Source organism: Anser brachyrhynchus, assembly GCF_964034855.1.
Source record: "Anser brachyrhynchus genome assembly, chromosome: 1".
Classification (NCBI taxonomy): domain Eukaryota; kingdom Metazoa; phylum Chordata; class Aves; order Anseriformes; family Anatidae; genus Anser; species Anser brachyrhynchus.
Window position 1 is genome coordinate 210,780,790 of NC_137694.1, and position 13,783 is coordinate 210,794,572.

The following is a 13,783-nucleotide window of genomic DNA, read 5'->3' on the forward strand; positions in this document are numbered from 1 at the left end:
CTTAACTGTTCTTGGCAGTTTTGGAGAGGAAAAAGTGGCATATGCACCAAAACCAGGACAAGATGGAAAGTTTCAGTGGGAATGGGGGAGACAAGAAGAGATCCCAGTTACATTTTGTTCACCTCCACTTGTATCTCAGAAGGGTTGATGGCTGGGAAGCGTGGTTATCAATCAAACCTGTCACCAAGCAGAAAAGCTCCTTGCAAATAGCTATATTATTTTATCCCCTTTGACAGCGAATTAAATAGGACTGCAAAACTCTCAAGACTTCAATATTTAGTAACCACTAAAAACAGCCAGCCAATGAACATAGCTACTTCTCGTTGCTGGATAGATTAAAAATTATCATTGCCATTTTCTTCTGCAGAACATCTCTCCCCCCAGTCCTGCCCAGGATGATTTCCCAGGTGTGATATTTGCTGTGTACAAACAACGTGGCTTTGGAATCAATTAAAAAAAAGAACAAAACCAGCTGATAAATCTAATTTCATGTTTATATAACGCAACCCATCAATATCTCCCATGCGGATACTGATCCTGCAAGAGCTCTGGATGGATTTTAAAAGATGCTGCAGCCAGCGCTGGACTCTTCCTTGGAAGCAAGAGCTGTTCTGGTGGTGTAATACCCAGCAGCAGGTCATTTCAGGTGAAGTACACAAGCTGCGCATGGAGCATTGTGTTTATACACAGCAATTAGCCATGCCGCTCTCTGTGTGTTTAATTGCTGGCAATCCATCTACAGGATCGTGTTGTCCGGGAGCTACCTTGGAAGTTGCCATCTGAACTTTGGACCTTCTAAAGCATGTCTGGCAACTAACAAGCCAAAGCTTATTTATCCACATTTTCTGTGTTCAGGGAGATAGAGCCCTGTTAAGAAGATGCACTGATTTCCTAAGGACTTCCTTGGTTGAATAACCATTGAACAAGCTGTAGTTAGAGCAGAAATTGCTCCCTCACACCAGCTACAGAGATTATCATGGTCTGAACTTCAGTAAGATGACTTTCTTTTACATGCCTTTCACTAAAAAAGAAAAAAAAAATAAAGAAAGATCTTGCCAGTGAAGCTGAAGCCACACAATAAAAAGGAATTTTGCAGCTGTTTAAACTCAATTTAAAAAGGAGACCAAGTGTGCAGGTTGCTTTCAGCCCCCCTCCTGTGCTCTCAGAAGGAGAGATGAAGAGTGCAGGGATGGGATCAGCAAAGCTGAGGCACATTCTTCCCTCTGAGGGCACTGAGGCCCTGACCCAGGCTGCCCAGAGGAGCTGGGGGTGCCCCAGCCCTGGCAGTGCCCAAGGCCAGGCTGGGTGGGGCTGGGGGCAGCCTGAGCAATCCTTAGGGCCCCTTCCAACCAAAGCCATTCTAGGAAGGCAAGAGATAATCACAATTCTAGCACACAGTCTCCCAAAACAAACCTAGAATTCAAGCTTACAATTAAAATCCTCATTTTCATGCAAATTTGTGTTTCACAGGAAGCCTGAACTGCATAAAATTGGAGGAAGAGGAGCAGAATCATTAAAACTCTGGCTGCTGAGCAGCAGCACAATTCAGAGAACAAGTGTTCGTGATCATCAGATTTCAAGGATGCTCTTTGCAAGACTGGGTCATGGCCCGCTGTTAAATGAAAGCTTTTCATTCTAGAAAACTTGATCTTTTGAATAGAAACAATGTAGGGTGCATCATGGCCATCTAAGATAAATTGCTCTCTAATTATCAGAAAGCAAAGCATATATACAAAATGTATAGATGTAACATATATACAGACACACACCCCTTATTTTTCCCTTTCCAGGTAGCTCTAGATGTTTTGCAAGACTTAAGACCTCCCAAGCATGGAATACTTTTTTTTTTTTTTTAAAAACATATATAATGGAAACCACACTTACAAAGTTTTATTACACTGCAATTGGCTCTACCCTTGGTTTGCAGTGGCAGAGTTACTATAGGGATGGATACAGGGTAACAGAATAGCTATTGTCATCCATATGCCACTGCCTTTGTGCAAAGCAAATAGGCACTTAAGTTATGGTATGATATTTTCCTAGCTAATCTCTCGCAGATGCACCCAAAAACCGTGTCAGTATTCACACACATACAAATAGACCACTCCAGAGGACAACCAGCTTTCATTTGCCCATTTTTTACCCTCACCCCATAGTGCTACAATCATTTATCTCAGCACCGGGCTACCTGAAAGGCAGTTTATTGACAGCAAGATGGGGACAGATTCTGCACACCTTGGTTTTCCATAGTCAGCAGCTAATTTTAGACTAGACCTTCTTCTCTTGCTCACACAAAAGAAGAGTTTCCTCCATTTGTGCCTTTGAAGTGGAAGTTGAGACCCCCATGTAGGCTTAAAACAGGCTCAGAGACCAGACGTATTTTTATGCATAGCTAAGTACATTTAAACACAGCAAATTCTTTTCCAGCACCAGAAAAACAACTGAATTTCCAAGTAGCGTTGGAAAGCTGCCACTGATATTTTCTGGTAAAAGAAAATCAGTGCAATTGGAGCCAGATTTCAATGAAAAGTTATGTCAATAGCAGTTTTTCCTATGGATTTTTAGCTCAGAAACACGATGTTCTGGTTCATAAGACATAAGGAACAAGGCATTTTGAGTATTTGAATTAGTGCATGCATGCATGCCAAGACATTACATCCCACTGTTTTCCTGACCAAGTCTTCGAAACCCAACTACACCCTCCGCTGCGGATGTGCCCGGGTATTTGCTCAAAGGAAACTTCTGCTGGCTCAGAAAAACAGTCACTGAGAATAAGCTGGCCAGACAGAGAGGAGGGAAAACAGCACAAACACTTCTACTCTGGAAAAGGAAATTTGTTTTACGCTGCACAAACATGAGCCATGACTTTTCAACTCACGGGAGCTCCCAGCCAAGCTGCACCACCAACAATTGATGCAATTCAGAACCAGGAGGACTCTGGCATGGGATCTGCTGCCCAGAAGTGTTTTCTCCTTAACAGTCTCTTTCCCAGAGAGGCACTCCATAGCCTGAAAGATTCCTGGTTATAGACTTAAAAGTGAAACAGCTAACTGTCACCAGAGCAAGACTGAGCCCTCCGAAAGCAATCAAAGTGTCTCCTGGGAGCACTGCCAGAACAAGTGAGATTTAAATTTTGCTTTGTGATTTTTTTTTCCTTCTTCTTTAAGTAATAAACACACACACAAAAGACAACACAAGCACAGAAGAGCAGTAATTTCATCTTTTGGGTAATAGCTGCTGTACGTGCGACAGCTTTGAAGCTTTGACAGCAGTTTTTCCATCCTCCCTCCTGCAAACACAGCAGGTGTCCTAGGGACCCATCTCCCAGCCCCAAATGACCAGGGACACACAAGTCTGGCCCCAGCTGCCTGGATTCCCTCTGCCAGAGGGCATATAAGCTGCATTTGTGCAGGGGAGGGAACAGTCACTTCTAACAGCTCCTCTGTTCATCCCCAGCTGGTTCTCACCTCCTGCTGCCTTTACCTACCTACAAAGGTATTTCCACACCTACAAAGAAATGCAGGTTTCACATATTTGGCCAAAGATGGAGCAAACACACACTAACGGTGGAGGAGCAAGGAGAAAACAGAACAGCACCAAAAGGGAAAATAAGGACAGATTTAGCCAGACCCATACCACTCAACCACACGGAGCACCAAGACCAACTACCCATGCCCATCTCCTATATCACACACAGGCTGAGGACTTGTCCCAGATGCAATCTATAAAAAATAAAAAAATAAACAAGCACCCAGCACTTTCAGCCAGCATCTCCCTCGCATTCAAAGCTCCTGGGCTGGGTTTTCATGGTCTGCTACCCACCTTGGTGGTGTCATCATGCGAGCGCTGGTACCGTTTCCAGCGGCAGCCGTAGATCCCCGTCAGACACGACAAGCATAGCTGCGGCTCGTAGTACTGCAGCGGCTGGTGTTTAACCATGCTCCTTCCAGCCCCTCAGGAGCGAGGTATCAGAAATCCATCAGGTCCTGGGAGCGCCCTTCAGCAAGAGGAAAAAAAAAAAGACAGAGGAGGGGAAGGAAATTAGAGGTGCCAAGTGATGTTTTAATACTTTAACAAGCAATTTAATAATTAACCATGTCCTCTGGCTATTGAGAGAAGAAATGATAATCAGATCTATTCCCAGCCCTGCCAACGTCTCCAGCTTGTTACTCAACAAGACTGAGAAGTTTAATTAGTCTGCAAGTTTTATTTCCTCGCACTGTTTCTCCCACACCGCTGAAGAAGAACACATTCATAGGAGTTATCGGTGAGAGAAGCCACACAAGGACAAGAGCGAGAGACAGACTACTCGCTGCCCAGATGATTAGATTCATAGAAATGATTGAAATGTAAAGAACCGTACCCTCCGCGAGCACAACCTTAAAATTGATCCAGAGACCTCTGCAAAGTTGGAACCCTGCCAAGCTAAATCAGTTTAAGGCGAGCATCCTACGGAGGCTGCAAAACGGTCCCAGGCAAGGAGCTAACACTTCCGTGCAGGCTGCAAAGAGGTAGATATTACCCCTCTACCTTTACAGCAAACGCTCGCAAGGATGCAGAGCTGGGAGCAGCCTTCCCCCAGCATGGTTCCCTCTCTACCAAGCAGCATCCCCTCCCAAAGGACTGGCCTGACTCCAATTCTCTGTTTGCCACGCGTGGGAACACCGCTGTTTCAAGGGAAAGTACTTCGCTCTATCGATTACATGCTCCGTGCGTCACAGGGCTTTTTTTTTTTTTTCATTATTACATATTTAGAAGCTTTGCTTTTATCTCCATTGAGATTCATATCAAGAACAGACCGAGTCACTGTACATTCTTACTAATTCATAGAGCAAACGTTTGGGGATGGGAACCTCAGAACAAACGTTCGCCAGTCTCGTGGCATCACGTCGGCCTTTCGGCTGTACTCGCTCCCACCAGGGGTTTTCCAGTTTCCTCGTGCACAAGTGCACACCCACAGCCCCACACGCTGCTGTCGCCTGGATAATCAGTGCTGTTTGAGTGATGCCCAAGGACCATTGAGCTTGCAAAGCGTTTTGCTACCTTTCCAGATTGCACGCAGTATGCGGGCAGTAAGCAAATTGCACTTTCTATAGGGTAACCGCTTCATGGCCTTACCTGCAGGATCCCCAGTGCTCAGGTCTTGCAAAAAGCTGCTACGGCTATGAGCGGCAACATCCTCCCTGGCGCCAAAGCACGACATGGCTTGAAGAGGTATCCTAGCCTTCTAAAAACCTTTCATTGCCATGTCCTACAGAGGAAAGCCTCAAAGAACGAGGCTGACCCCCTACTTTTCATTTCAGCCAATGCCCAGGGGATGCTGCAAGTGTTGCAAACACTGTGGCAGGCTCTAGAAATTTCAACAAGGGTACAGACAGCTCAGCCCCTCCAGCTTCTGGCTGTTGTGCCCATTGATATTCCAGGCTTCATGCTGACAGCCTGGGACAGCCCTGTCCTGGCTTTCCCTAGCCAGGGCTCAGCACCCTGCAGGCAGATGGATCTTGCTGGTGTGTTGCTGCCCACCAGCCCATTGGTGTGGTGCCTCCAGGGTTCAGAACCTGAGCTCCTCTGCCCTTCTCCTTCCATCAAAATTTTGTCCTTCCATCCGTTTTGCCCTTTCAGGAAACTTCTCTTTAGGGCTCTCAGCACCGCTCGGGGCATTGACCCATGCAGAGGACGTGAGACGTGCAGGACTTGCTGGCTGCACATCGGGTGGTAGCTGACCTAGATCCCAACGTGTTTTTATTCATCCCCTCGGGGTGGACACCGCACGGAGGCACAAGCGTATCCAGTCTGAAACCAGAGCTATTTCCTGATCACATCGCCTCTGCTCTCTCTCAACTCATCTGCCCCAAGCTCTGTGCCCCCACAACCCCATGGCCTCGTGCCCGCCTCCCCCCCCCTGCACTTCGTCTTTTCTCATGCTATTTATAAAACCCAGCATTAGTCACTGCACAAGTTGCCTCTTCCCTTCCCTCCCTCAGCTGTTGTCTGCTTTGGTGTGTCCCTACAAGAGCTTCCCAGGCTGCCTTCCCCACGCGCCAGCAGCACACCACAGGCTGAAACAACTGCCAGCTGGAATAGGACACGAAGACATGAGAAGTTCAATGCTATTTGAGAGACTCTGACAAAGCCACGATGTCTGCCCTGAAGATCCTGAACAGCAAGCGATGTCAAGATGCAGGACACAAGCAGGATTTAAAAATCATGCTCAGTCTAACAACCCCACCACCAAGCCACATATCAGTGTCCTGAAGACCACGGTTGTTATAAGAAAGCCTTCATCAACTAACCTCAAAAAGATAGCACCTCTCCCAGTTTCCACCTCTTCCTTATTTAGTTATGAGGACAAACAGACCCTCTCCATCTTCAAGAGCTTTGGCCATTTGCTGACTTACAGGAATCACACTGCAAACTCAAACAGGAGTGCTACGCTTGAGCATTTCATCACTGCACTCTTCTGGGAAGCCACTAGCTCTTGTCCAGCCCAGACACCTGGAGAAGTGGTGCCATACAGCAGAGTGCCAAAGCTGGCAAGGCTGACTTTTCAAATGAAAACCCAATTCATGCAAAGTGCCAGGAGGCTGTGAACAGAGAATGCCCTTCAGCAGTAGTAAAACCCATATGCTGTGCAAGTCTTGGATCCACAAGTCCTTTAGGGAAGTTGAAGCTAGAGCATTTATCACTAAGTCCCTGCATGAAGCTTCATCTGCTTTATAATTCAAAGTTTTACAGATGAGAGACTTAGTCAGCATCATTATAGTATGATGACGTACCTGGGGTTTCCAGAGACAAGAGTTACTTCCATCCGTACATCCTTGTGTACCAAAAGAGATCACAATCTAAATGGATGGCACCAGGGAAAAAAAGGATAGGAAAGCAAGAGAAGATGACAGTGCTGCTGTTTGACAGGGGTGGTCCACAGACACTCAAAGAGCAAAACAAGGCAAGGGACTACTCGTAAGCTTCCAGAAGTCTTCTAGGACAGGTCTGAGACACAGACCGCATGTTCAACCTCTCCCAAAATAATAATAAAAGAATAACTATATAGAAGTCTATCTGGAAATGCAACTTGAACCCCAGACTCTCATAAATACAGGGGAGGGGGAAGCATGAGAAGCTTTGATAAAGCTTCAGTCCAACATTTTCAGGTACACGAAGAAATTTCATCTCAGGACTATCACAAGGATCCCTGAATCAACCGGTTCAAGATCCACACACGTCCTCGTGATGGTTTATCCAGCAAAGCCATCAGTTAAAGGCATGAGCTTTCACCACGGTAAGCTGCACATCCACAGCTGGAGGCACCAGAGCCTTTTCAAATAGCATTGCACTGCTTTAATAAGGTACAAGTGCACTTCACAAGTGGAGAGGGACCAGCAATCGACCCTTCTTCCTAAAGAAAAACCCTTACCAGCAGCCAGAGGAGACGCAAACAGTTCAAGTTTACTGTCCAGTTCTGGAGAGCATCCAGCAGCCTCCCACTGCAGCATCTCAGCCAACATCTCCCAGACTCCTGGTGCCAGTTCAGGAGGGTTTGGGTGCTTTCAGTGTAAGAGGGCAGCCCAAAAGCACATCTGTCAATCAATACCATCACCAGAAGGTGCCTCTGGAAGGTTTTAAAAAATTCGCAAGGCAAAATACAGCTGAGAAGGCTCCATAGCCCACCAAGTGAAGCTGTTGCCCCTCATCCTCTTGCTGAACCACCATGGGGGCACACGCTATGGGAGCCCAGAGATTTGGGCTGTAGCAGCTTCTCCATCCATTTCAGGCTGCCCTCCACAAGAGAAGTCAGAAGCCCAAAGAAGAAATCCAACGTGAGTTTAGAAAAAGCCATTCCTGAACAGAGCAACATGAGCACCTTTGCCTTGAACTACACAAGGCACAGCCTACAAGCCTCAAACCATCCCCTCTTCTCCATCAGTGTCATTAGGAGATGCACAGAAGCCCCCAGCAGAAAGGAAAACACACAGCACAGCACCCATCCTCCCCACCACACCTACACAGACCAGGAGGTACGGGAAGAGACTGAAGCACAGCAAGCACGATGCTGCTGCTCGAGACAAACCACGGATAAAGTTGCCACACTGATACCAGAGCTCCTTGCTTGGCTGAGATCATGGACTGCATACTTACTTCTGCCTCCGGAAACGGATTTAATGAAGAAAAGCAGAAAGTCCGTACCTTACAATCAGTGTTCCCATGACATCTACAGCTTTGAGGTGGAGAAAGCAGGCTATGAATGATTCAAACCTCTGCTGGTTAGCATTACATACAGAAATGAAAACAGGAAGCAAGACAACATACATTAATTATTCAAATCCAGCAACACGCACCAGAAGGAGGAAAAAAATAAAATAAAAAGCAAACCCACATAACCCATCCTCCTTGATTTTAAAGATGCATCAGCTGCCAATAGCTACAAACATCTTAGGTCTGAATAACCAGGTTTGGCAGCCGGCTTGCCCCAAAAGGGGGAGCGGAGAAGAATCCATCTGCAAATACAGTAGGAGCATTTTCTGAAGGCTCCGGGATGCCTAATTAGCACACACTGCATTCCTGAGGTCCTGGGCTGTAGGTATCCGTTACAGCCTGCGACACATTATTCCTTTCCAAACAGCTTTGGAACAAAAAAAAGGCAAGAGAATCCAAGTTGCAAATTTAAAAGGGAAGCTCTCTGGGGAGATTTGGCCTAAAAATTTGGATTTTTTTTTTTTTCTGTACAAGTTAACTCCTCCATCGCTGTAGCCTTACAAGCTTGGAGTTGGGAGAGAACAGAGCAAGCAGGAGCAATCATTAAACCATCTCAACGTAATCATTTTAGCAAAGGGAAGAGCAACAGCACAAATCCTTCAGTGCAGTGAGTAAATAATGTGAATGAAGCCATGGAGCACTGGGTTTAGTAGGACCTAACCCTCTCGCAAGGCTTGGTACAGCCAAAGCCCTCCCCTGTAATCCCTCTCCACTTTTTATTTAATCAACCCAGTTTCACCCAGGTCAGGCTGATCTCATCCAGCACCTTGGGACAAATCTTTTAATAACCCACAGACCAGCAGCTTACTGCACATCCAGCAGCATTATCGGCATTACTATTCTGAACGCCCGCGTGGTTTGGCCAGGATGGTTTGGGGGAAGATCTGAGAGCAAGGGGCTCCTGCCTGCCTTACCTCAACCTCCTACTTCCAGCCTTCCCCCACATCCCCTAGGCTGGTACAGTGCAGTGTGTGACTTCTTGCTTGAGCCTGCCAAGGACTCTGAAATTGCCTCAACACAGCCAAGAAAGAACAAAAACAGAGCTGAGGATGTTCTGATGGAAACTCATGAATCCTGAAGTCTAGGGAGAAGCTAGAATATGAAAACCTAAGCAGTTAGGGAGAGGAGGACCATTGTGGTCTTCCACATCCCCACCCATCAAGATGTGACTGGAAGGACCTAGCAAGTGGAAAACAGTCTCCGTGGGGTTTGAAGAGGAGGATTCTGTAGTTTCAGAGAGGCAGGTTTGTTGGGAGAGTAATGGGGACAGAAATATCGTGTTCACCACAGCCTCAATGTGCTTCTCCCACACCCAGCAATGCCCAAGGCCAGCACACCATTGGGACGAGCAAAACCAGAGCAGGCCCCAAGCACATGAAGTGCAATCTCCCAAAAATCAGGCCTGAGCAAAGTTTCCCCGCTCGCGGTTGAAATAAATGCCGAAAACACAGGCTCCAGTAGTGCCTGAGATATTTTCTTAACCAATCCATTTTGAAAGGGCTTTGGCAGATTCTGCCGCTTTCCACATTAAAAGTGTTTTTCCTCTAGTTGGTGACTCATGGGATCGCTGTTTATCAAGAATCTCTGTCGAATTTCAACATCTCCATCTCTTATTAAAACTTCTATCAAGCTAGTTATGCTTAAGACCTTGTTAAGCAAGTAATTACCTATACCAAACACATGAGAACATTGCTGATAACCAATTATCCTTATTGATATTCTTGTAAGCCTTCAGGTCAATTGTTTCCCTGATTACACTGGAAAATCCTGATTTTCTTAAAATACTTTCCAAATAAAAGAAGTTAATCTCTTCAAGAGCAAGCCCTCCAGTTCTACACGCGAAAGAAATCCTTTTTGCCCGGCCAGAACTGAAATGGTTTAAAGCTTTTAAAGAAACTGATCTAAATCCTTGTGATTTTCACGGTTCTCACAGCAATCTTTTCTTTAACATGCTGAGCTCATCCAAAACAAAGTAATGCAATTTCATTTTCCCCAGCTTGGAAGACAGGAATGGAAGAAGGACAACATCCCCATCTGGTTAATAATAGAACAGCTCCTATAGAAGGGATGTTAGCTACGGCCGTTCCCACAAGATGAAATCTATATGCACGCGCTGAGCAGTACTTTCCACATTTTCTTGGCTCAGGCCCAGAACATCTCAGCTCGCAAGCCCAAGATTTAATTTCAAGGCAGGAACAGCAAGAGAAGACCTCAAAGCCATGAGCAGCTTCAATCACCGAGATGCTGCCTCTTGGTGGCGGAGGGTGCCCAAGGAGCAGCTGTGGTAACCCCTCAATTCCTGAAGCCCTCTTGATGAGCCAGCGGGGTTTTTCTTTCCAACACATTGTTATCCCCTGCTCTGGAAATCAGGTTAGGTTAGAGGTCTCCTACCTTTTTTTCCCCAGGGGTAAAGCACCCAATTTTATCTGGGCAACACAGAAGAGTCCCAGCACAAGGAGAAGCATCAGATGTGTTGAAGTGCCTGTCGCCACCAAGATCTTTCCCTGGCAAATAAACAATTTAAAAAAAAAAAAAAGGATAATCTGAAGCCATTCATTGTTGCATGTGTGCCACACACAACTGCTCCAGTGACAAAAAATATGGAGGGGAAAATAAAAGTTAAGAAGAGGCCTACAGGGCTTGATTTATCAGGGAACTCTTACTCTTATGAAGCGGAACAGTGCTGTTTCCCTGATGCCTGGTGATGCCAAAAACCCTATGACTACATCCTAGCCCAGGCAGACACCCTGCAGAGCCACTTTGATTCACAAAGCGTTGAGTGATGACCCAAATAGGCAGGAGCTGGCTGACGTGTAGCCCCTATGGGTCTGACCTGTTGTTTATTGTTCTTATATTTTTTTAAAAAAAAATTAACACTTTGAAACTAGGGCAGCTTGTAGTTCGGGGGTTGCACACTTCCAGTTAATGAGAATTCAGACTTCAAAAGATAAACACTTCAAAGGAATTACAAAAGAAGAACTTTTACTTTAATCTCACTAAATAAATAAGCACGGCACATGCTAACGCCCTCTGCAATCTAGCTTCTTAACATTTTCCACAAACTAAGGGCACATTGGGTGCCTAGCATTTTAAAGGGCTTGAAGAAGCGGAACAGGACACTGGAAAAACCTGTACAAGCTTCTTACAGAGCAATAACCAAATGGCATCTCTGCTTTCTGCATGAGCTTGAGCCTTTACAACAAAGGCCTGCAGGTCGAGACACTAGTGTAGCTCTGAAAGCCCAACACCTGCTACAGTCAAAGCCGTCGAGCAGACTCGGCTGTCTCCCCTCTTCCAAAGTTCAAGAGCAAACAGCACCAGTTTCATAGAGTCCTGCCCTAATCCTGCCAGATTATGGCTCTGCAATAATCCCAAGCACCAGCTACAATGTCTAAAACCAAAAACCTACTCCTTTGTCTTGGTCCACAAGGAATGGACAAAGCACAAACCAACCATCTTTGATAAACTTGGTTTCTTCTTGGAAAGATACGGAGACCCAGCTGGAGACAGATTAGAGTTGACAAATGCTTACAAGGAGCTCCATGAGCTATGCCCACCTGATTTCTAAGTGACTATTTGCTGGAAACCAGCACGACCAGCTGAAATGGGCTCTGGTTCACACACAGAAGTCAGAAGGTCAACAGAAGTCAGACCAACAAAGCCAGGAGGACACCCCACACGTTTACTTGGGTTGCTGTCTTGTCAAAGCAGACCAAAGGGATTTCTGCACAAAAGAGATATTTAATAGCTGGAAGCAACAAAGGCACTCCGGGCTATGAAACAGCAGGTGATAAACAAGGGACTTGTTGGCCCATTCTGCCAAAGTTTGTCTGGCAACGAGTGCGAAAAATTTGTCATTTTAGGGGCTGGTGGAGAGATGGGCAACAACTCCTGCCAATGCCTTATCAATTGCTTACATCTCCAAGTCTAATGAGTGTTTTGGTTTTTTTTTGCTTTTAGAAGTAGCAAAGAAGTTTTAAGCAGCCCAAGAGGTGTAAAACCTGATTCTCCCTGGCAGAGAAACTATCTGAAAATACAGGTGGCTGGGGGGAGCTGAAAGTACCCAAAAAAGTTAGGAAAATGCTGAAAGTGCCGCAGACAGAGCTGGTCCCATCCTTAGGTTAGCTAGTGAGAATGGTAGAGGTCTACTTCCACCTCTGAGTATTTGTCATAGGGAAAGCCCAAGTTGGGCTGCACGTAGAGGTGTCTCCTGTGCTTGAAAGGAAAGGCTGGCAACTGTTGGACAAGGCAGGACACTGTTCGGCAGGCACAGAAACGTTATTCCACTGCTGGAACATAAATGTTAAACTCATTTTTTAAGCAAGGCTGAAAGGGACCTTTAAAAAAAGGGTAGAAAGATTAATAAAGGAAATATCAGCAGTACCTGAATTCCCATTCCAAGGAGTTAATTAGCTCTATAAGCACATTTCCTTTATATAGTGCTTTCTGGCTGAGAAGCTAAGGCTCTAAGTGTTGCACCAGGGTCACTTACCCAATTAGAAATACAAACAGTTTCACATGGAAAACCACGGCAGCCAGACCACTGCGCAATCTTTACACTGGGAGAAAGGATAGCCCCGTCCTTCTGAGCCAGCATTTGGTAGGCACACGCTAACATCCAAGCCAAAAAAAAAAAATATGCCAGGAAGACAAAGGATTTCAGCAGGGCACCAGAACGTGCTGGTGGGTTTGTTAAGAGTGATGAGGACATCCCCAGTCCTCTGGGCTCTGAAACCCTGAACCAGATCAGCCAGAAGAGATCCATCCCTGGAGGTGTTCAAGACCAGGTTGGATGAAACCCTGGGCAGCCTGATGTCATGGGAGGCGTCCCTGCCCATGGAACTAGATGATCTTTAGGGTCTCTTCCAACCCAAACCATTCTATGATCCCAGTCACTTTTATAGAGTTATTCTGCATTTAAGTAGTATTCAAGTGAGCCAGCATTTGGAAAGAGGGAGGGCATCCTCCAGGAGGCCAGCAGGAGTTTCCATGTTACACCAGCCAACTTTTTATGCCATTGCTGGTAAATAGTGAAGAACCCATGGGGAAGAACCTCTGGGTTACACCCTTCCCCAACCACAGATAGGTTGGGGGCACAGGGTTTTCAGAAGGCAGAGGTTCTCCAGTACACGTCTGTCTCAGATCATTGGCCCCGCAAGAGAGGAAGATGTGTGGAAGATGTGAAAAAGCCACCAAATCCCATCACCGTGGAGCAGTGCCTTGGCACCATGCCTAGTGGAGCCACCTTGGGACAGCAAGCCAGAAATATTCAGGCTAGCACCACAAGAGCACAGCAGTCCAACAGTTAACAAAACCAAAAAACAGCTCAACAGTAAACTGGGGTGGGACAAGGCAAGGACCCAGACAGCACCAGGAGTGGCTGTTGATCTTGGCAGAAGGGGTGGAAGAAGCGGTAGCTGAGTCACAGGAGCAGTCATGCCACAAAGTGCCAAGCAGGTCTGGGGGAAGCTGGAATGGGAGGGAGGCTGTGTCTTGTCCAGTGCACCCCATGTTCAACCTCGTTTGCCTA

General features: G+C 46.3%; 1 protein-coding gene across 4 annotated transcripts in view; it reads right to left on the minus strand.

Moving 5' to 3' along the window:
- Positions 1-13,783, minus strand: part of GDPD5 (glycerophosphodiester phosphodiesterase domain containing 5) — a 164,521-nt gene that overhangs the window by 101,269 nt on the left and 49,469 nt on the right. For all 4 annotated transcript variants that reach the window (XM_080559349.1, XM_080559347.1, XM_080559348.1 and 1 more), the window contains one exon: positions 3,823-3,997. In XM_080559349.1, coding sequence (XP_080415475.1) covers positions 3,823-3,939 — 117 coding nt within the window. In that variant the 5' untranslated portion in view covers positions 3,940-3,997. The remainder of the gene's footprint in view (positions 1-3,822; positions 3,998-13,783) is intronic.